Genomic DNA, 21,562 nt, shown 5'->3' with positions numbered 1-21,562 from the left:
ATGGCTGTGCTTAACATATACCGAGACATGTTCATGTTTAGAAGTCAGCAGTGTTAAAAGTCAGCAAAGCTCGTGCTCATTCTACTACACCAAAGTTTTACAAACTTAAGTATAATTCACTTGCAGAAAACTCACAAACTAATCACCCATCTTTTTTTAATTAAAGTGAAATTCACATAACAAAATTAACTATTTCAAAGTTTAAAAAAAGATTTTATTGACAGAGAGGGACAGTGAGATTGGGGACACAAACAGGGGAAATGGGAGCAGGAGAAGCAGACCTCCTGCTGGGCAGGGAGCCAGATGCAGGTTTCATCCCAAGACCCTGGAATCATGCCCTGAGCCGAAGGCAGATGCTTAATTACTGAGCCACCCAGGCACCCAAATTAACTATTTTAAAGAGAAAAATCTAGTGACATTTAATACCTTCATAATCTGTATAATCACCATCTCTATCAAGTTCCAAAGTAAAACCCTGTACACATTTTCCCCTTCTCCCAGCTCCTGGCAACCACCACTCTATTGTCTCTATGCATTTACCTATTCCAGGTATTTCATATAAGTGGAATCATCCAAGGTGACTTTTTGTCTGGCTCCTTTCACTTAGCATAATGCTTTGAGGTTCATCCTCAAAACACTGTAGTATGAATCAGTACTTCACCCCCTTTTATGGATGAATAATAGTCCATCGTGTGGATATGCCACATGTATTTATTCAACTGCTGATGAACATTTTTTTTCACCTTTTGGCTCTTGTTTTTTTGTTTTTGTTTTTTCCTTTTGGCTCTTGTTAAGTGCTGATATGAACATTGTGTACAAGAATTTGTTTGAACACAAGTTTTAATTCTTTTGCATATATACCTACTAATGGAGTTACTGGGTCATTTGGGGATTCCATGTCTAATTTTTTGGGAAACTGTCACACTACTTACCACAGCAGCTGAACCATTTATATTCCTAGCAGCAATGTATAATAAAGGTTCCAATTTCTCCCCATCATTGTAATCAACCAACTTTTAAAATTTAAATTTAAGGGGCACCTGGCTGGCTCAGTTGGTGGAGCGTGAGACTCTTGATTTCAGGGTTGTGAGTTGGAGCCCCATTTTGGGTACAGAGCTTACTTTAAAAATAAAGTAAGTAAAATTTAAATTTCAGGTATGTTAAAAAAAACTGCAATACACCATAAGGCACAGAGTGAATATTTATTTATCAGAGGTTAAACCTAAGCTCTAATTTTATAAATACTGGGAAAGCAGGCCAGAAAAATGTAGTGATTTGCTCAAAGTCAAAGCTAAAGAACGCTTCTAACAAGATGGAGTGAGAAGAAAGGAAAATATTTTAGAGCATTCCATAATTCCAACCTTAAATTACCCACTCCAAGCATCCCTTTAAGTTCTTGACACTAAAATTCTTTCCACTATCTTTCAGAAGATGAGTAAGAATCCCAGTAAAAGAGAAAGAGAAATGGTTTGTTTCCAAACAAGAGGCAGGACACTGTGTGTTCCTCATAGCACTAAGTACATCAGTCCTGCTAAGGGTAGCCGCTTAAGAGATGAGTATGGGATTACCCAACTCTTAAGTGGTTATTTAAGAAATCTGTGGCTCCAAATCTCCCTATCTTTTCGTTTACCCGTAAACCTTTTCAGCCCAACCCATGTTCCAAGACAAATCAGGTCAGTATATCCAAAACCTTTTTAAAACCCTAGGTTCTTTCTTCCAAATCTTTTCTAACACTTTATTTACTGGTCTAGGAGGGAAAAGAGTACTGTGGTGACGTTTTCAGGAGGATGACATTTCCAAAGTGGAGAGGATGAAGGCCTCTGGCTTGGCTTCCTGCTTCAGCACTCCTGTCAGCAGGAACTCAGGAGAGAGGATGGGCAGCCCAACCCGAAATGGAATAGAGCATCGAGGGAAGTCCTGGGAGCATGTAATCACAACTCTCTGAGGCTGGGGAAAGACAGAGAAAAGACAAAGTCAGGGGTGAAAAAGAATCCTAGAAATAGGTTCAGAATCTACTAATCAGTTTCAGCATCACTGAAATAGACCTCTGATATGAAGCATACTTGCTAGAAGTACTCTTGCCAGAAAAGCTAAACCTGAGTTTATTTAAGCTTTTAAATTTAACTATAGTTTACAGGAAATGTAAAAGAACAAGGTAAATTACACAACAAAGGAGCAAATGGAAAAACCCAGACTCGGACATTCTAAAGAACAACTGACCTGGTTTCTGTAGGAAGTCAATGGAATAAAAAAAAAGGCTAGGTGGGTTGGGGGAGATGTTTTCTAGAGTAAAAGAGAATCAAGAGATATGCAACTGTGGCAATACATGAGTCTTTTTTGAATCCTGACTTGAATTTTAAAAAGATATTTTTGGCCAACTGGTGAGATCTGGCTAATGGAATATAAGAAAATGACCAAGAGGGGCGCCTGGGTGGCTCAGTGGGTTAAAGCCTCCGCTTTCGGCTCAGGTCATGATCCCAGGGTCTAGGGATGGAGTCCCGCATCGGGCTCTCTGCTTCAGCAGGGAGCCTGCCTCCTCCTCCTCTCTCTCTCTCTCTGTCTGCCTCTCTGCCTACTTGTGATCTCTGTCTGTCAAATAAATAAATAAAATCTTTAAAAAAAAAAAAAAAAGAAAATGACCAAGAAACTATTGTTAATTTTGTTATGGATCAATAATGGCATTGTGATTATGTAAAGAAAAAAGAAAGTGCATAGTATCTCAGAGAAATATACTTTAAGTATAGAGAGGGAAATAATATGAAGTTTTCAGTTTCCTTTAAAATAATTTAGCAGGGGCACCTGGGTGGCTCAATGGGTTAAAGCCTCTGCCTTCGGCTCAGGTCATGATCTCAGGGTCCTGGGATCAAGCCCTGCATCGGGCTCTCTGCTCAGCGGGGAGTCTGCTTCCCCCCCCACCCCCCGCCTGCCTCTCTGCCTACTTGTGATCTCTGTCAAATAAATAAATAAAATCTTAAAAATAATAATTTAGCAAAGAAAAAAATGATAAATGGAGAAAATGTAGCAAAGTCTAAACTATCTTGTTAAATCTGAGTGACTGATATATGGAGATTCACTGATAATAGAGGTTTTCTCTCCCTTTGCGTATATTTGAAAAATTTTAAAATATAAAAATAAATCCACTTGGAATCAGCAGACTTCTTCATTCCTATCCCTTTACATACTACAGAGCTTCCCCTCACCCTCTCACTTCTTGTGTTCCCATCCATACCTGTTTGGTTCTCCAACCTTTTCCCATTCCAGCCACCTCTTTACTTGCTTTATTTTTTATTTTTTTAAAAGATTTTATTTATTTGACAGAGATCACAAGTAGGCAGAGAGGCAGGCAGATGTAGCAGGGAAGCAGGCCCCCTGCCAAACAGAGAGCCCAATGCAGGGCTTGATCCCAGGACCCGAGCCGAAGGCAGAGGCCCAACCCACTGAGCCACCCAGGCGCCCCCCAGCCACCTCCTTAACTGCCACCTCACCAGATCCAGAACATAGCACTCATACCTTATAGGACCGGGGCATGCTGGGTAGTACAGTGCCTCCACAGCAGCTGATGATCTCTCCCATCTGAGGTGGTGGGGGCTGGACTCCTGGGGTCACGTGGATCTCATAGCCCTAAGAGGAAGAAAATGGTGGAGGCCATAAATGTATATGCCCTGAGAGGCCATGAATAGCTGAGGAGCTTCTGGAGGGAAGGCTGAAGCACAGGGCAGGAGACAGCCTCTCACCTCCAGCAACCTTCGCTCCCGAGCCCGGCTCAGAGCATCTCGAAGGCTGAAGCCAAAGTTCTTCTCCTGCTCAGGATCAGTCACCACATATTCATCCGGGGGCAAGAAGCAACCAGCTCTGCGGGACTAAGGACAGTAGCAGTGAGCACACAAGCTCAGCCCAGCCCACCACCCAGCTCTTGTGCCATCAGTTATCTCTGATGGTATGTCCTCTCTTAGACTCACCTGGTGCAGCCAGTCCAAGGAGAGGATGGGGATCCCCCGCCCCAGGGCACAGAGGAACTTGACTGTGCGTCGGACTCGATCAGTCACTAGATGGGAAGCCTCTGCCACTGAGCTGGCCAGACTCCCCCCCAGGGCCAGCACTGCCCGCTCTCCACGAGCATCCACTACTCCTGTGAAGAGTACCTGTGGAGGGGGTTAACCTGAGCTGGTCACAGCAACCCGTACCATCTGTGCCTGTCTCCAAACCCTAGGTCTCCTCCCATTCTCCCTTGTCTGTCTCCCACCAAGCCCCATGCCCTTTTTCTCCTACTTTGGGGGCTGTGGACTCTTGGTTAGGTTTGGTGCGTCGAAGGCTGCGGCTTGGGAGTCCCTTGGGCTCCTCCTCTGCTTGGTCTCTCTTTCTCTTGCCTGGTCCTGGAGCCACTACATCCTGAGATTGAGAAAGAACTTGCTGGGAGTTTCTGAGTCTCTAAGCCCTTTCCTAGCTTAACGGGCCCAGCCCTCTCCTCACCTCCTCCTTCCTTGGCCTCTCCATTGGATCTTCTTCCTCTTCCTTGAAGAACACTGTCTTCTGGGTGACTTCCCCTCTTTGGAGCCGTTTTTGAAGTGGGGGTGAATCTACAGTAGCCAAAGGCCTCTTGCGGTTCTGAGAGGCCTTAGGCAGGGGCTCTGGGGTGAACTCAGATCTGCCTGCTCCCTCTACCTTTTGAATCTGGGTAGCATGAGTGGGGGCCTCAGGAAGCTGGGCAAAGGCAGGCTTGGGTATGGTCCTGAGGGATTCAACTACTCTCACTGCTCCTTGTCTCTGGTTCCTTGAGGACAGAGATTTAGGTTCAGGGAGTGCAGAACAGGGCTCACAGACAATGGGAACTGTGAGGGACCCATGTTTCCTAGTGGCCCTTAGCTTCCTGCTGCAATTGGCTTGAGAGATGGGCTCAGGGGGAAGAGGCTGGTCTGTGGGGACAGGAGACTGGAATTCAGAGGTGGTAAGAACTGGCCCAGCACTTATTCCAGAAGACCTGAGTGTCTTACCCTGACCACCCTGAGCCTTAGGGGTGACCAGTTGATCTGTGGGGGTTAGAGATTCAAGGTCAGGGGCTGTGAGCTCAGTTGGTTGGGGGATCTTGACAAAGGACCTATGTGTCTTGCCCCGAGTGGCCCGAGATGTGGGCTCAGGAGTGACAGGCTGATCTGTGGAGAAGGCAGGCTGGAGTTCAGGAGCTGTGGGGGCAACTGGCTCAGAGGTCTTGATAGAGGACCTTTGTGTCCTGCCCCGAGTGGCCGGAGATATGAGTTTGGGGGTGACAGGCTGGTCTGTGGGGGTGGAAGCCTGGAGCTCAGGCACTGTGGAGACAATTGATTTAGGGGTCTTGCTAGAAGACCTAGGTTTCCTGCCCCGAGATGTACGTTTGGGGATGACAGGCTGGCCTCCGGGGGTGGTAGGCTGGAGCCCAGGGGCTGTGGGGACAATTGGCTCAGGGGTCTTGATAGAAGACCTGGGTTTCCTGCCCTGAGATGTGGGCTCAGTGATGACAGGCTGGTCTTTGGGGATGGAAGGCTGGACTTCAGGAGCTGTGGGGACAGTTGGCTCAGGAGTCTTGACAGAGGACCTACGTGTCCTGCCACAAGTGACCCTAGATGTGGGCTCAGGGGTGACAAGCTGGTCTGTGGCAATGGAAGGCTGGACTTCAGGAGCTGTTAGGACATGTGGCTCAGGGGTCTTACCAGAAGACCTATGTGTCCTGCTGTGAGTGGCCCCAGATACAGGCTCAGTGATGATAGACTGGTCTTTGGAGGTGGAAGACTGGAGTTCAGGGACTGTGGGGACAGTTGGTTCAGGAGTCTTGATAGAGGACCTACGTGTCCGGCCCCAAGTGACCCTAGATGTGCGCTCAAGGGTGACAGGCTGGTCTTTGGAAGTAGAAGGCTGGAGCTCAGGGGCTGTGGGGATAACTGTTTTGGGAGTCTTGACAGAAGACCTATTTGCCCTGCCCTGAGTGGCTGTGGGGACAAATGGCTCAGGGGTCCTGACAGATTTACGGGTCCTGCTCTGAGATATGAGCTCAGCAGCGGCAGGCTGCTCCTTGGAGGTGGAAGGGACTGCAGGGACTATAGGAACAACCAGTTCAGGGGTCTTGACAGAAAACCTATGTGTTCTACCCCGAGTGACCTGCAATGTTGACTCAGGGATGACAGGCTGGTCTTTGGAGGTGGAAGTCTGGAGCTCAGGGGCTGTGGGGACAACTGGTTCAGGGGTCATGACAGAGGACCTACGTGTCCTGCCCCGAGTGACCCGAGATGTAAGCTCAGGACTGAGGGGCTGGTCTGTGGGGACGGTAGAGTGAAGTTCAAGGACTAAAGAAGAAACTGCAGAGAGTGTCTTCTTGGAGGACCCTCGGAGCCTGACTTTGGATTTTGGGTGAAGAGTCTCCATGTCCGAGGACAAGGCAGTCTTCGGAACTTCCTGATTCCCATTTTGTCTGGTTCTGGGAATGGGCTCTAAAGAAGATGGAGAGGGAGAAAGGAAGGGCTGGGGCACAGGATGTTTTTGACTCTGAGAGAGGAGGGAGTTGTGGTGGAGGGTTGAGGCTTCAGGCACTGCAGGAGGCAGACAAGCATCTGCAGATTCCTGATCACCCTGAGGAGAAATAGAAGCAAGTGAGGGAGGAAGAGGCAGAGAGAAGAGAGACAGTACTTGGATATGTTCTTAATACTTGTTTATGGTTAGAGTGTGTTCCTGGCATTTCACTTATCTATGACCTCCCTTCCATGAGACTAGGAACTTCCTAGGGAGGGAGCAGTCCTCATTCTCACAGACCTCTCCTCATGCCAGTGGTGTTCTCCACAGATGGATGATGATAAGAGGATGGTTGGAAAAAGGGAAAAGACATGAAAATATGGACGTTCTGAGTCAGAGAGAGGGAGAAAGAACGTGGGAAACAGATATGGAAAATGACAGGCTGAAAGGAAAGGCACAGAAGCCAACTAAGGAGTGGTGACAACTGAAGAAAATTGGGAAGATGGAGTAGACTAAAGCAAGGTCAAGGGAAGGGGCAGCAAAGAGGTAGAAAAAGCAGCTCTCACCACAGAGGCCTTCTCAGCGGGTGGCATCTTGCAAGTCAAGTGGCCTAGAGAGAAAGTAAAAGCAAGTGGAGCTGAGGTCTAAGAGTCAAGACACTTAGGGGTTGATTAACACAAGGGCTGTGTACCATCTTGGGTTTTCCTCTGCCTTCACTTACCTCTCTGCTGCCTCCTGGGGCTCATCGGGGCTCCACCTGCCTGGTTCCCAGAAGCTCTGGTTGAAGTGAGTCCTTGATGGTTTCCCGTCCCTGCTGTAGGCTCTGGTGTTAGATGGGAGGCCTGCCCTTTCTGGTCCTGGCTCCCTTTCTCTGTTTCCGCTCTCTGTGGGCCGCTCTCCAGTTTTACTTCTGGTACCTCAATGCCTAACCCACCTGGCTCATCTTCTCTTTCTAGTACTAGTTTCTCTGCTTCTCTCTCAAATACTTCTCTTGCAAGAGTCTGCTTTCCTATCTCTTCCTCTTGTACTCCGCTGGGTATCTCAATTTCTATGTTTAAACTCTCCATATTCCTTTCAATACTTGTACTTTTTACCTTTTGGTCAGACTCTTGTCCCTGATTATCTCTAGCTATTATCTGTTTCCCTCTGGTTAATTCTTCTTCTCCTATAACATCTTCTCTCTCTCCTGCTGGCAGGTTCTTGGTTTCCCTGTTCAACAGTCCTCTCTCAGGGGCCACCCCTTCTGCTGCTTCCCTTGGTGTACCCATGTCTTTCTCCACAGTCTGCATCCCTCTGCCTTGAATCCCCAGTGCCTCTTCATGAACTGGGATCTCTGGATGTTGGGCTTGTGGTGCTGTCCTAGGTGTAGAGGGGCAAGATCCATGGGCATCAAGATGGGCAGCAATGGGCTGGGGCTCAGAGGCCTCAGACTCTCTCAGACAGAATGGCTGTGTTGCCAAGACTTCCCATGGTTCATCCAGGGCACCTGGAGGTAAAGAGTCAAAAGAGAGAGAGAAATGCAGATTGAAAATTTAATAGGTTGAGAAAAGATTAAGAGAAATTAATGAATAACAGGGGTGACTGGGTGGCTCAGTCAGTTAAGCATCTGCCTCCAGCTCAGGTCATGAACTCAGGGTCCTGAAATTGAGCCCCACATCAGGCTCCCTGCTCAGCGAGGAGCTTGCTTCTCCCTCTTCCTCTGCCCCTCTCCCCCATTCATGTGGGTGTGCTCCCTCTCTCTCCCTCAAATAAATAAATAAAATCTTTAAAAGAAAAAATTCATGAATAATAAACCTAAGTGGATTATTAAAGGAAGGCTTGGAATAAAGAAGACAATCATTACATTTAATATTTGTCTAAGTTAAGACCCCACATGCGCATAGAAGTTCTCATAGCAGCCTCTTTAAAAATGATGGAGATGGAGAAACATTAGCAGAAGAGTCAAAGATTATGAAAGAAACATGAGGGAAAAGCAATGATGCCAAGTTAGGAGCATGAAGGCTAGAGTTTCTTATACCTGGGGCCTGGAAACTGCAACAGGAAGGGCCAGGCTCTTGGGGTAGAGTAACCAGGAAGGCCTGGGTAGCTTCATCCTCCATGCTCTGGCCTGCTGGACAAGAAAAGCTGGCTCAAGCATAGCTCCTCCAGAGAACTCTGGGCTCCCATTCCTGGCCTCCTGGCCCACCCACACCGGTATTCACAACCTTCAAGGACCACCAGTCTGGGCTCCCAGCTCCCACTTGTGCCAACATCCATATGACATGGATGTCCTCACCTTCTGGGCTCTGATTCTCTCTCTCCACAAAGCACTGGGTAGCCTGTAGGTCCAGGTCTTCAGAATCTGAGAGGGGAAAATATTAGATAATAGAAAGTCCCATCTGGGGATACCTGGGTGACTCAGTTAAGTATCTGCCTTCAGCTCAGGTCATAATCCCAGGGTCCTGGGATGAAGCCCCCTGTTGGGCTCCTTGCTCAGTGGGCAGCCTGCTTCTCCCTCTGCCTGCTGCTCTCTCTCTGACAAATAAATAAAACCTTAAAAAAAAAAAGTCTTATCTGACACTTCCTTATTCTTTACCATTTTTTCCCTAGCCCCAAGCCCTCTGTAATGGACCAAATGTTTGTATCCCCACCCAAATTCATATGTTGAAACCCAATTTCCAATGTGATTTTATTAGGAGGTAAGTTCTTTGGGAGATGATTAGGTCATGAGGGTAGAACCCACATGAATGGGACTAATACCTTTGTAAAAGAGACCCCAGAATTCCCTTTGTACCCCTTCTGCCATGTGACGACACAGTAAGAAGACAGCTGCCTATGAAGAGGAAGCAGTCTTCAGCAGAACATGACTATACTGGCACTCCGATCTTAGACTTCCCAGCCTTCACAACTATGAGAAAAAGTTTCTGTTGTTTATAAATCAGCCAGCCTATGGCATTCTGTTACAGCAGCTCAAATAGACTAGGAAACCCTATAAGCATTCTTTTATTTATTTATTTATTATCGTTATTTTTGCATTCTCTCTTTTAGAAGTCAACGGAGGAAGTCCAGCACTTACCACCATGGTTGTCCCCAGAATCCTTGGTCCTGTCCACATGTAATTCTCTCTCCCTTTCTGTGGGGGTCTGGGCTCCCTCTCTCTGTGGCTGGATGGGTTCCCCTGAAGTGCTTGTGTCCACCACAAGATCTGTAAGGTTCTCCCTCGAGACAGGGAGAAGATCCTGCTCCACCTGTGACACAAGGGATTCACCCTGGGCCCTTGCCTCAAGCGCTCTCTCCTGCTCAAGAATAGCTGCAGCCCATTCTATCCCAGCATCCCCTTTTGCTGGAAGCTGGCACTTTCCTGTATCTGCCAGCACTGAGGCTGCTAAGGATGTGCCCTCTTCTGCATCTGTCTCACAGTCCCCAGGGGGAGGAGGCTGGGCTTCCTCTAGATGCATCACAGGCAGCTCTGCTTGGCCCCCTTCCACTTCCACATTTGTTTGATTTGTCCATACCATAGGCACTTGATGCTTCTCCACAAGTGTAACGGCTGGTCCTGATAGGGCTTTCTCCTCCACTTGTGTGTTGATGTCCACTGTGGCAGAGGCTTGGCTTCTCTGCAGATGGACCCCAAGTGAGCTCTTATCTTTGTCCACCCCTAGATCACAGTCTCGGAGAGGAGACTGCCTTTTTTCTGAATATGCCATGTCTATATGACATTTGAGAACAGTGCCTTTCTTTTTGATTGGGAGCCCCTCCTCCTCCGAGTCTGTGTCACTGTCTCTCCCAGCAGAGGTTTGGTTTTGCTCCAGAAGAGCCACAGGTTGGGCCCTGCTCTCTTCCACATCAGTACCTCTGTTCCATGTATTGGCCTGGCTCTCTTTCAGACGTGCCAAAGTGAGTGCTGCTAAGACTTCTTCCTCATCATCTGTATTGCTGTCAGCTACCACGGAGGCTTGGTTTCTCTCCGGAGGGACTGCCAGTTGGAACTCACTTTCTTCCACATCTGTATCACTACCGGCTGGGCTCTCCTGCAGATGTACCAAAGCAGGTGCCTGAGGACTCTTTGTACTAATTTCGTGGAGGATTTGCCTCTTCTTCGTAGGAACTACAACTGGGGTTGCAGGGATCCCTTCTTCCACATCAGTATCACTGTCTGTGAATCCAGAAGGCTGGGCCCTTTCCCAGTGGACCTGAGCAGGCCTGCCCTCATCCATATCTGTGTCACTGTCCTCCTCAGCAGTTTGGTTTCTTGCCAGAGTGGCCCCAAGTGGGACCACCGCATTCCTTGCATCCCTCTCAACTTCTGTGCCATTGTTCCTCTCCTTCACTGAACACTGATCCTTTTCAAGCTGGATTTCAGTTGCCACAGCTGTAGGCTGTTCTGTCTCTGCAGTGGAGCCTCTTCTGGCAGCTAAGGAGGCCTCTCCTGCTGCTAGATGCTGACTTTCTTCCTCATCTGTGTCACTGTCCAAGTTGAAGGCAAATGGTGGCCCAGGGCCATCTGGGGCAGGAGAAGGCCCCTCTTCATCACTGCAAAGGGAACAGAAAGGAAAGAGTCTATAGCATCTGTTTCCCAACATCCCTGCTCAGCTATGAGTTCCATAAGGGCAGACACAAGGCAGTAGTTGTTTTTTGTTTTTTTGTGTGTGTTTTTTCCCTCTCTCCAGCAATTAGTTCTCTACTTGGCACAATCAGAGGTGCTCAATCAAAGTTCAGCTGAACGAAAGAGTATGTGTGATTCCCCACTTCCATGATAAGCCATCTCTTGCAGATGGATCCTACAGTCCCTGGTTCCTCCTCCTTTTGAAGACTCAAGTATCTGGCCCTTTGGCACTCACCTCTCTGGAACTACTGCTGCCAAAGGGGAGGTTCTTGGTCCTTTCATCACACACTTTTCAGAAGGAGAATCTGTCAAGAGTAGAAAGGAGTAAGTTGACTGTTCTATACTCACCATCTCCATCTTCTCACCCACCCTCCCAATACACAGACATACCTACTTCTTCCTCTGAGTCCTCAGCCAACAGGAGCCTCTGGGGTTGAGTTCCTCCCTGTACCCTGGGCGTCTCTTCTACAGTTAGAGGGCCCCGGGAAACAAAGGGCAGGGGGACATTCAGGCGATGGTACTGGCAGGGCAAGTCAGCAAAGAGAATCAACTCCTGGTCCCTCAGCCGGTGACTCACCCCTGGGCTTAGGACCTTAGGAGGCCTTAGGACTTGAGTACCATTGAGGCTGCCACAATCTTGGAGGACAGGTGCTTTGTCCCAGGCCAAGATTTCAATCACTGCATGTTGTTTGGAGATGGATGAAAAGGGCAGGGTCACAGAGCAATCAGGCATCCGGCCCACCATATTCTTCCCAAGATACAGGGGGAAATCTAAGAATTAAAGAGGAAGATAAGTTAAAGCTTGAGTCTTGGCCTGCTATCAGGAAAATATTCCTGTTAAGTACTCTACTACTAACTCAAGATCCCCACACACATAAGAAAAACAAAAGACAGTCAACCCTGTCAGGACTCCCTCACTTTTTTTTTTTAAAAGATTTTATTTATTCATTTGACAGAGACACAGAGAGATCACAAGAACGCAGAGAGGCAGACAGAGAGAGAGGGGGAAGCAGGATCCCCACTGAGTGGAGAGCCCGATACAGGGCTCCATCCTAGGACCCTGAGATCATGACCTGAGCCGAAGGCAGAGGCTTAACCCACTGAGCCACCCAGGCGCTCCAGGACCCCCTCACTCTTGAGAGCTTTTTCTTATATCTTCACTTAATAAACTTGTCGCTTTACTTCCACACACACACACACACACACACACACACACACAGACAAGACCGCAGAACACCTAAGTATTGAAGAATATAAGCAATGTGTTATTCATTGTCAATACCCCATCCATCCATATTGGATTTTTTTTTCTGTTGTGGTAAAATATATGTAAAATTTACTATTTAACCATTTTTAAGTGTACAGTTCAGTGGCATTAAGTACATTCACATTGTTGTGCAATTATCACCACCATCCATTTCCAGACCATGCTGGATTTTCATATGAATCTCTTTATCTTCTCCTACCAAAGTAAAACTGAGCCCACTGAGCCCAGGGTACTTGCCTGAAACAAACAACTCAATCAGCCCCCTCCTCTGCATTCCCAGTGAAACATTTTTTCAGATCTCCTTGAAACACGTATAAGCTTCTTACAACCCTCCAACTACCTCCCCACAAAAATAAGAGGCCTATACCAGTACTTTAGCATCCAATAACCTCTGACCTTTTTCTGGTCCATGGGCACTACTGAAGATATGCAATCGCCCTACGGGCTCCAAGCTACACCCTAAGGATTCATTGGGTCTCTCTGTCTCCTCCTCTTCTTCAACCTCCCAGTTAATAGCCTGGGTGTCCTCCATGACCTGGGAAGGAAACACATTATCATCATCTCTATCACAGGTCCACACACACAGCCTTAAAGAGGAGGATGATAACTGGGGTAAATCTGGAGAGTTGTGATGGCTGACATTTCTCCTTCTGACAATCATCCCGTTATTACCTTTCTGAAACATTTAAAAAATATTTGTGACCATAATAAACATAAATATTATGGGAGAGGGAATAAATATTAGAAGGTCCCAAGTACACAAACTGTACAAATGCATGTGCTTACGTATAGAGACAATCATTTTGAGAAACAATGCTTAGCCTTATGGTATACAATACACTGACAGTTTTCATTCTCTTTTTCCCCCATCCACTATTGTTTAAATGCTGATCTGCAACCCGCTAAATTGATTTCACTATCCACTACTGGGTTGGAACCCACAGTTCGAAAAAACATTTTAAAGGGAGCTAAACTTTGCCAAGCATCAGCTGTGTGTTGGGCACTGTGTTATGTGTCAGGCATAATAGACATACGAGGCATGCATTTGGGAAACCAAAGCTAAAAATATTAAATGACTTGCTCAGGATAACACAGCAGGTAGGTGGAAAGGACAGGAATAAATGTGCTTCTGCAAAACCCAGGCTTTTTATATTTTACCGGAACATCACAGTGTGATCAAACTAAGTTGCAAAGAATCCTAACAGCTGACATACATAGAGGTTTGCTACGTGTGAAGCACTGCTCTAGTTACTTTACAATGACAGACTCCCTTAATCCTCACAAGAACCCTGTAAACTATTATTATATTCCATTTATCAGGTTAAGCAACTGAAACATAGGTGGGTTAAGGAACTTGCCCAAGATCACCAAGATACTGTCTCTGTTTAATATCTGGTGGCTTTCCATGCCCACGGGATAAAATAAAATCTCAACTCCTTAGCAAGACCCTCCATGATCTGAACCTCAGGTCCTGCTCCCCTTACCAAAGCCTATGTTTCAGCCACATGGACCTTCTTTCCAATTTCTTAATACCCTGTTCCTGTTGTTCCCCACACCTGCATGCCTTAGCCAGTTCCTTGGCCCTTCATTCCTAGTTTTCTGGTCCAACTCTTACCCATAGTTTATGATTCAGTTCAAAGGTCACTTTCCTGGAATCTTCCTTGCCTTCTAGTGTTCTTCGTGTACCCACATGGTCCCCATTGGTCATTGAACTTGTACTTCCCCTAATCCTTCTCACTATATTGTAACCATCAATTCTATTTCTGCCTTCACAGACCCTCTGGAGAACCGGACCAGCAGAACTGTGTCTTTTCCCCTAGGCCCCATCATATTCATTCGACAGTACCTACTGTGCACCTGGTACTGTTCAAAGAGCTCGGGATACATTCTTCACAAACCAAACGTCAAATTAACCCTGCCCTCCTGATGAAAGGACAAATGAAAGGTGATGAAAAGTCAACACAGTATGGGTGGAAATCACTCCGAAAGATGCCACCGCAGAAGTTAACTGTTGACAGGGAAATTAGGCCGCGTCCATGGGGATAGTGCTAACTCTGGCCTAAAGAACGGAGAACTCAGCGGAAGCCTAGGGCCCTTGGCGCCAATCCAGTGGGCCACCATCTTTGATCTCCACCCCAGGGGGCTACCTCCAGGCCCCGTGTCTCCCCGTCTTCATACCTAAACTCGGGGAGGGCCGTCAGGGAAGGATGAGAATTATAATCCCGAGAAACAAACTTCCAAGTATCCTCCGCCCAGTCGCACCAAAGGCACGCCCCTCCCGCCCTCCGAGAGAACCAAGATGGCTTCCGAGGAGCCGTGGTCGAGGTCCCCCAGAACTCACCTACTTTGAGTCCCCGCGCGCGCGCCACCAGTAACGGCCGCGACCGGGTGGCGCTGGAGCGCGGTCCGAGAGGGCGCCGATACGCTGATTGGCTCCTGCTGCTGCCTGTCACAGCCCCGTTGCGCGACGATTGACGAAGCTCGCAACCCGGAGGCCCACCCAGAGCCTCGGCCCCGCCCCCTTAACAGCTCAAAGGGGCGGCTTTTCCTGCGCGCTTGAAATTGATTGAGGGAGGCGGTAATCAGAGGCTGCCGTGCGCGCACGGAATGGCGCACTTCGATTGGGCAGCGCCAAGGCACAACCCACCGCTGCTTCACCCTCCGCTGCCCACTTCCCGCGCAGATTTCCAAACCGCGACCACAGAGTCTGGGCGCCGCTGGCGGATAGAGGGGCTTACTGGTGCCGTCGCCGGATGCGTCTTCTACAGCCGTAGAACCCTTCCTCGGTCCTCCCAGACATGGAGTCCGCTGACTCATGAGAACGAAAATGAGGCGCGGGTTGCAGTCGTGTCCGGAGGCTGCAGTTTGGAGAACTGCTCGTGGGCGTGGCGTTTGATGCCTCTCCATCGCAGTGGAACTTCAGTTCCTTTTGATTTGGCTTTTTCTTTTTCTTTTCTTTTCTAGTGGAAGTCCTGTCCTTTCCTCCCGGAGACTACATCCGTGATGGACATTTGGAGGTCATTTTCCTAAGGATCCGTAGGCGAAGAGGGAGAACTGTTGTTAACTATCTTAAAGGTTGAGGTCTTTCAAAAGGTGGAGGAAGGTTGATAAAAATCATATTTCATTATACTAAGACGAGAAGAGAATAGTAACAATTGGATTATGTATGTACTTTAGGAAGTCCTTTTGCATTCATTATCTCACTTTCTTCCGACCACAGCATTCAAATAGGGAGAAGTAGATTTTACAGAGGGAATTGAAGTCTGCGAAGTTACAGGACCTGCCGGGTTCCTACAGCCAATGTAAGGGAGAAACAACTGAAACAAGTCCTGTAATTCTAAATTCTGAACTCCCCCCGCCCCACAAAGTAATTGCTTTCATTGTGATCATGCCCTGAAACGTAAAATACTCACTTTTTAAGTGAGTAGCGAAGGTCTTACACAAGTTGAGGTTTATTTTTTGTTTAGGTAAGGAGAAATGTGTTAACAATAACCTTGATACACGTCCTATTAGAGCGCTTACCACACTCCATTGTTTTCCAACAATTGCAAAATCCTGAAGACGGTGAACCAATTTTTACTCATTTTGTATCCTTAGCTTCTGGATTGGTGGACACTTAGTATCTATCAAAGGAATTAACCCCTAAGAAGCACGCCACTCTGACTTGAGCCCATCCTATTTTCTCCGATCCGCCCCCCTCTTTTGTTTCAATCTTGAGGCTTCTGAAAGATTGCAACGGCCAGCCACGTAGTCAAAGAATTCAGAAAACTGGAAAACACTTTCACCAAAATGTCTAGAGGCAGGCTGGAAGGCACTGAAATTCTGGCCCCTCATCCCATAGTTCTCTGACAAAAGCAGTGTCTTCAATGCTGCTCTAAAGTCCAGAACCCCTTACGTGGACAGAAACTAATGACTTCACAGATTCCAGATACCAGTTTTTCTAAACCATTCAACTTACTTTATGAATACACCCTCAGACAATTACATCTCTAATTTGAAAACCATTGCTACAATTCTGTTTCTAAACGTTATCACTAGAAAACTTCCAAGAAAACAGCAGGAGGGCAATCCCCCCTTTCTTCCTGTCTGGGGGAGCAGCATCTTACTAGAGTTCATGTCCTGGGTCACCAAAGGACCAGCAATTAGGTAGCAGAGCAAGTTGCCGCATTTCTCCCCAGTTTTCGCTGAGCGAAGCAGCCCTTTTCCCAAGAGCTACCGCAGTGGGGAGCCTTCAGGGCGTGTCCACTCCACCCTCCAACGCCTGGTACCCTAGAGATCCCAATTCCTGTATCCCCGAAAACTACACCCTTTTAGTACAAAAAAACTCAGGCATAGGTGAAAGAAAACTTGCGCAAGGTCATTTTTGATAAACAAACAAAAAACCTTAAAAAAACCCCAAAAGCAAAAATCCACTATCCACCCATCCATCCCTTCATTTTGCAGCGTGGACAACAATGGAGGACTACAACTCCCAGTGAGGCTTGCGTTCGTCCATCCGAGCAGAGACCAATGGATGTCTTATACGTGACTGGCATCGACTAATCAGGCCCAGCCTCGATAAGGCTTTGTCTCCCGACGGTGGCGCGGGGCCTGTTCTCCCGCCTCCCAGCCTGGGCGCACGCGCGCCCCGCCCTGCCCGCCTTCCCTCTTTCGCCCTCCCCTCTCTTTTCTCTCTCTCAGAACCTTCCTGCGGCTGCGTTCGGACCTCGCTGCTCCAGCCTCCGGGACCCGTCCCATCCTTCCAGCCTGAGACTAGCAGTATAGGAAAAAAAATTCCATATCATTTCTTGCCCCGTACACACCTTGAGGCGAGCAAAAAAATTAAAATAAATTTTAACAATGAGGGAAATCGTGCACATCCAGGCCGGTCAGTGTGGCAACCAGATCGGTGCCAAGGTAAGGATTTTGAACCTCTTCTTTTAACTGTTTTTCTTTAGAGAAGAAAAAGAAAATCCAAATTAATGATGGTTGTGATATATTTGCATACCACCCATCGTCAAGCTTTGCCCCTCAAAAGTTTTCCATATATAATAGGCGTTTGTAGCTAGGATTTGTTTGCGAAAAATGGGGAATTAGTCTTGGCTGGTTCATTTTGGGGAAGCTGTTAAGGACCTTCGGGTTTGGCGGTGGGAAGACCGTGGTTCTGTAAGATTTTATTTGAAAGTGTTCTAACGGTCCGAGGACGGGGAGGGAGGGAGTTGCGGAAACGTCCGAGACAAAGCGAGGCGAGGTTTCCCCATGTGCATCCACTCTTGGCTGGGCTTCGCGGGAGGGGGAAGGGGCGAGGCTGGGCGGTGGCTGAGGGGAGCCTGGATCCCACGGTGAGGTGGGGGACGCGGTGCGCCAGGGAGGACTGCACTGCTCGGTATCCTTCCCAAAAGATAGGCATCTGGCGCGCCCGCGATTCCCGAGATTCTTTGTGGATGGAAGACTAATAGCTGCTGGATTAATTTATTTCTTTACATCTCCCGTAAAGAGACCCTTTTAGGGCGTGAACCAATATAAAGAAAGAGGGTAGGAGAGTCCTTTTCTTTAAGGGTCCCTCAGGACTAAACGGTGGGAGAAAGGAAGAGAATCCTTATTTAAAGCAAGGGGTAAAAAGCTAGCAAAGAAAGAATTCCAAGGCCAAGGCAGGGGGTGGGGGATGTTTTCTTTGGTGGGGTTTTTTTTTTTCGCGCGGTTACAGTGTAGCGGGGGAAGGGCAGGGAGGAAGTGCTGCTGCAACGTTGTAGCAGAAGGGCGGGGCCCGGGCGCCCCTGGTGCGCCGGGACAAGGCGGCCCTGCCGGCCGGCTGGGGGCGCCCTAGCCCAAGCCGAGCCCCGCCTCTCGTGGGCGGTATTCACACCACGCCCACGCGCGACACCTCCCTTTGTCAGTGGCGCGGCGGGCGGGGGCGCCGCAGTCACGTGGAGGGCGGGGTGGGGGGGTGGTCGATTGCGGCAGCATCTGGTCTCTCAAACACCAGCCCATTGTGCGCGGTAGGAAGGTGTGCTTGTCCAGTTTGGTTGGCCGCTTCCATCTTTCTCTCCTCACACTCCCACCCTGCAATTTCCTGCGATCGCCAGGCCCCCTCAGTTGCACCTCGTCTCACATTCCAGGCAATGAAAGCTGCAGCTTTCCTGGGGTTGGGGATGTCTAGTAGAAGGGTGTGGCGGGCAGGGGGAGGGAATGCCACAAGCCCTAGAACCAGGCTTACCACGGACGTGTCCGGGATTAAAATGTGTGTAGGTCGGGGCACCTGGGTGGCTCAGTGGGTTAAGCCACTGCCTTCGGTTCAGGTCATGATCTCAGGGTCCTGGGATCGAGTCCCACATCGGGCTCTCTGCTCAGCAGGGAGCCTACTTCCCCCTCTCTCTGCCTGCCTCTCTGCCTACTTGTGATCTCTGTCAAATAAATAAATAAAATCTTAAAAAAAAAATGTGTGTAGGTCGGGTGGGCATAATTGGTGGGGATAATTGGCTGGAAGTCGCATTGCTTTCCCTCCGCAGTTCTGGGAGGTAATCAGTGATGAACACGGCATCGACCCCACCGGAACCTACCACGGTGACAGCGACCTGCAGCTGGATCGCATCTCCGTGTACTACAATGAAGCTACAGGTGAGGTTGGGAGCCCGGGGAATCTTGGGTCCCATCTCTTCCGCTTCTCTGCCAGAGAACCTCTTAATACTTATGGATGGATCTCTTCTTTTTTAAAAGGCGGCCTTGGTTTGATTGCCCACCATGGGGCAAAAGATTGGCTCTTCTGCCCCCTGGTGGCCGCACTTGGAATCACAAGTTAGGGTCCCTGGCACTCTCCCCTCTCCGCCTTGATCTCCTTTGCCTATTTTTACTCTTTTCTTCCATATAGGTGGCAAATATGTTCCTCGTGCTATCTTGGTGGATCTAGAACCCGGGACCATGGACTCTGTTCGCTCAGGTCCTTTTGGGCAGATATTCAGACCAGACAACTTTGTTTTTGGTGAGTTATACACATACTAATAGGTAATGCTGTTCAGCATATTTGAGTAAAGGAGACAGCAAGGGCTAGGAGATTATTGGTATACTGGAATGCTTAACCAGAGTTGTGTTCTGAAATCTCTAATACAGGGCATTTGTAGTGACTCTGTAGTTGGTAAATAATAGGGGAGGGATGTATCACAGGTGAGTGTGAAAGAAGGCATATTTCTGTACACAATTCCAAAAGTTAAAAAGTGGAAATTCGGTCCTTTATCTTTCTTTACTAATCAAGCTTGCCTCCCCACCCCATTCCAGGTCAATCTGGGGCAGGCAACAACTGGGCCAAAGGCCACTACACAGAGGGGGCTGAGCTGGTTGACTCAGTCCTGGATGTGGTAAGGAAGGAGGCGGAGAGCTGTGACTGCCTACAGGGCTTCCAGCTGACCCACTCACTGGGTGGGGGCACAGGCTCTGGAATGGGCACCTTGCTCATCAGCAAGATCCGAGAAGAGTATCCTGACCGCATCATGAACACCTTCAGTGTGGTACCCTCACCCAAAGTGTCTGACACTGTGGTCGAGCCCTACAACGCCACCCTTTCCGTCCATCAGTTGGTCGAGAACACAGATGAGACCTACTGCATTGACAACGAGGCCCTTTATGACATCTGCTTCCGCACTCTCAAGCTGACCACGCCAACCTATGGAGACCTGAACCACCTCGTCTCAGCCACCATGAGTGGTGTCACCACCTGCCTCCGCTTCCCTGGTCAACTCAATGCTGACCTCCGGAAGCTTGCCGTCAACATGGTGCCCTTCCCACGGCTCCACTTCTTCATGCCTGGCTTTGCACCTCTGACCAGCCGTGGAAGCCAGCAGTATCGGGCCCTCACTGTGCCTGAACTCACTCAGCAGGTCTTTGATGCCAAGAACATGATGGCTGCCTGTGACCCCCGCCATGGCCGTTACCTCACTGTGGCTGCTGTCTTCCGCGGTCGCATGTCCATGAAGGAGGTAGATGAGCAGATGCTCAACGTGCAGAACAAGAATAGCAGCTACTTCGTGGAGTGGATCCCCAACAATGTCAAGACAGCGGTCTGCGATATCCCACCTCGTGGCCTCAAGATGGCAGTCACCTTCATTGGAAATAGCACAGCCATCCAGGAGCTCTTCAAGCGCATATCAGAGCAGTTCACGGCCATGTTCCGGCGCAAGGCCTTCCTCCACTGGTACACAGGTGAGGGTATGGACGAGATGGAATTCACCGAAGCTGAGAGCAACATGAATGACCTTGTCTCCGAGTACCAGCAGTACCAGGATGCCACCGCAGAAGAGGAGGAGGATTTCGGTGAGGAGGCCGAAGAGGAGGCCTAAGGCAGAGCACCATCACCTCAGGCTTCTCCATTCCCTCAGCCTTCTCAGCTGCCCCTGTCCTCTCCCTCAGAAGTACATATTCTGCCTCTGTCTCTTTTTTTTCCTTTTTTGGAGGGGGTGGTCCTAGAACACAGTGCCTGGCACATAATAGGCGCTCAATAAATACTTGTTGTTTGTTGAATGTCTCCTCTCTTCCACTCTGGGAAACCTAGATTTCTGCCATTCTCAGTAATCCTGTATTTCCTTTCGGTGTCCCCTTCTCCCATCTGTCCAGTTGGTATTTCCCTTTGTTTTATAAGATAATTCTCCAAGAAGCTGGGTCTCATCAGATTCCATCTAGAACCAGTGCTTAAAACCCAGTAGATGGCCACCATCCTAAGCCCATGTGATAGCCCCGGGGAAAGGAAACAAAGCTACCTCATAGCAGTAGAGGTACCTATAAGGAAGGGGTAGGATTTTCTATTCTAGAGCAGTTTTGGAGAGGGATATCCAGGCTCTTGAGTCCTAATTTCCAGGAATTTCCCTGCTCCTCTCAGCTTCAGGAGGTGTTGACAGTATTATCTCTATTTTTCCATCTTCTTCCAAGGTGTGTCCTGAGCTGTTTTGCAGGGCTCTGCCCCACCCTGTTAAAGCAGGATCCTTCCCTTTTCCTACATAACCACCTTCATATGTTGGATTCCTTCCTTTTCCCCTGGTTGGAGAAGGGGGCCAAGAAGGGGAAGAGGGACTAGCCTCCAGAAAGACCCTCCCCATCCCCACCCTTTCTTAGCAAACACCCAGCTCTGCTGTGTATATACAGAAAGGTTTGTACTGCCACCTAAATCTTTTGAATCATTCTTCCAGAGAGGGGACAAGGAGACCCTGCCATCTTTGGCAACATCTCGTTTTTTTCCTTTTGCTATTCCCTCCCCTGCCCTTGGCTTC

At 48.6% G+C, this 21,562-nt stretch overlaps 2 protein-coding genes across 6 annotated transcripts; one reads left to right on the top strand and one right to left on the bottom strand.

Annotated features, from left to right (window-relative positions):
- Positions 1–1,691: 1,691 nt before the first annotated feature.
- On the bottom strand, positions 1,692–14,876 carry MDC1 (mediator of DNA damage checkpoint 1). Of its 5 annotated transcripts, XM_046004400.1 has the most exons (16): positions 14,671–14,876; positions 12,726–12,864; positions 11,453–11,833; positions 11,298–11,367; positions 9,972–10,989; positions 9,533–9,704; positions 8,753–8,818; positions 8,495–8,587; positions 7,199–7,963; positions 7,044–7,087; positions 4,471–6,597; positions 4,270–4,389; positions 3,960–4,142; positions 3,735–3,860; positions 3,511–3,621; positions 1,692–1,947 (listed from the first exon to the last, which is right to left on the bottom strand). In XM_046004400.1, exons 2-16 carry the CDS (start codon positions 12,859–12,861, stop codon positions 1,780–1,782), a joined length of 5,580 nt encoding a protein of 1,859 aa, XP_045860356.1. In that variant the 5' UTR covers positions 12,862–12,864; positions 14,671–14,876; the 3' UTR covers positions 1,692–1,779. The 5 variants fall into 5 exon arrangements, with proteins under 5 accessions (XP_045860356.1, XP_045860353.1, XP_045860355.1 ...); XM_046004397.1 differs by having other exon boundaries at positions 9,533–10,989; XM_046004399.1 differs by having other exon boundaries at positions 8,495–8,584; positions 9,533–10,989; positions 14,671–14,875.
- A 2,116-nt stretch (positions 14,877–16,992) lies between these two features.
- Positions 16,993–20,819, top strand: TUBB (tubulin beta class I). Its single transcript, XM_046004403.1, has 4 exons — positions 16,993–17,225; positions 18,818–18,926; positions 19,177–19,287; positions 19,581–20,819. The coding sequence occupies exons 1-4, from the start codon at positions 17,169–17,171 to the stop codon at positions 20,636–20,638; spliced, it is 1,335 nt and encodes a 444-aa protein (XP_045860359.1). The 5' UTR covers positions 16,993–17,168; the 3' UTR covers positions 20,639–20,819.
- Positions 20,820–21,562: the final 743 nt, after the last annotated feature.

The sequence above is a fragment of the Meles meles genome, chromosome 5 (assembly GCF_922984935.1).
Source record: "Meles meles chromosome 5, mMelMel3.1 paternal haplotype, whole genome shotgun sequence".
Lineage (NCBI taxonomy): Eukaryota > Metazoa > Chordata > Mammalia > Carnivora > Mustelidae > Meles > Meles meles.
This window is presented reverse-complemented; position numbering and strand designations above follow the sequence as displayed.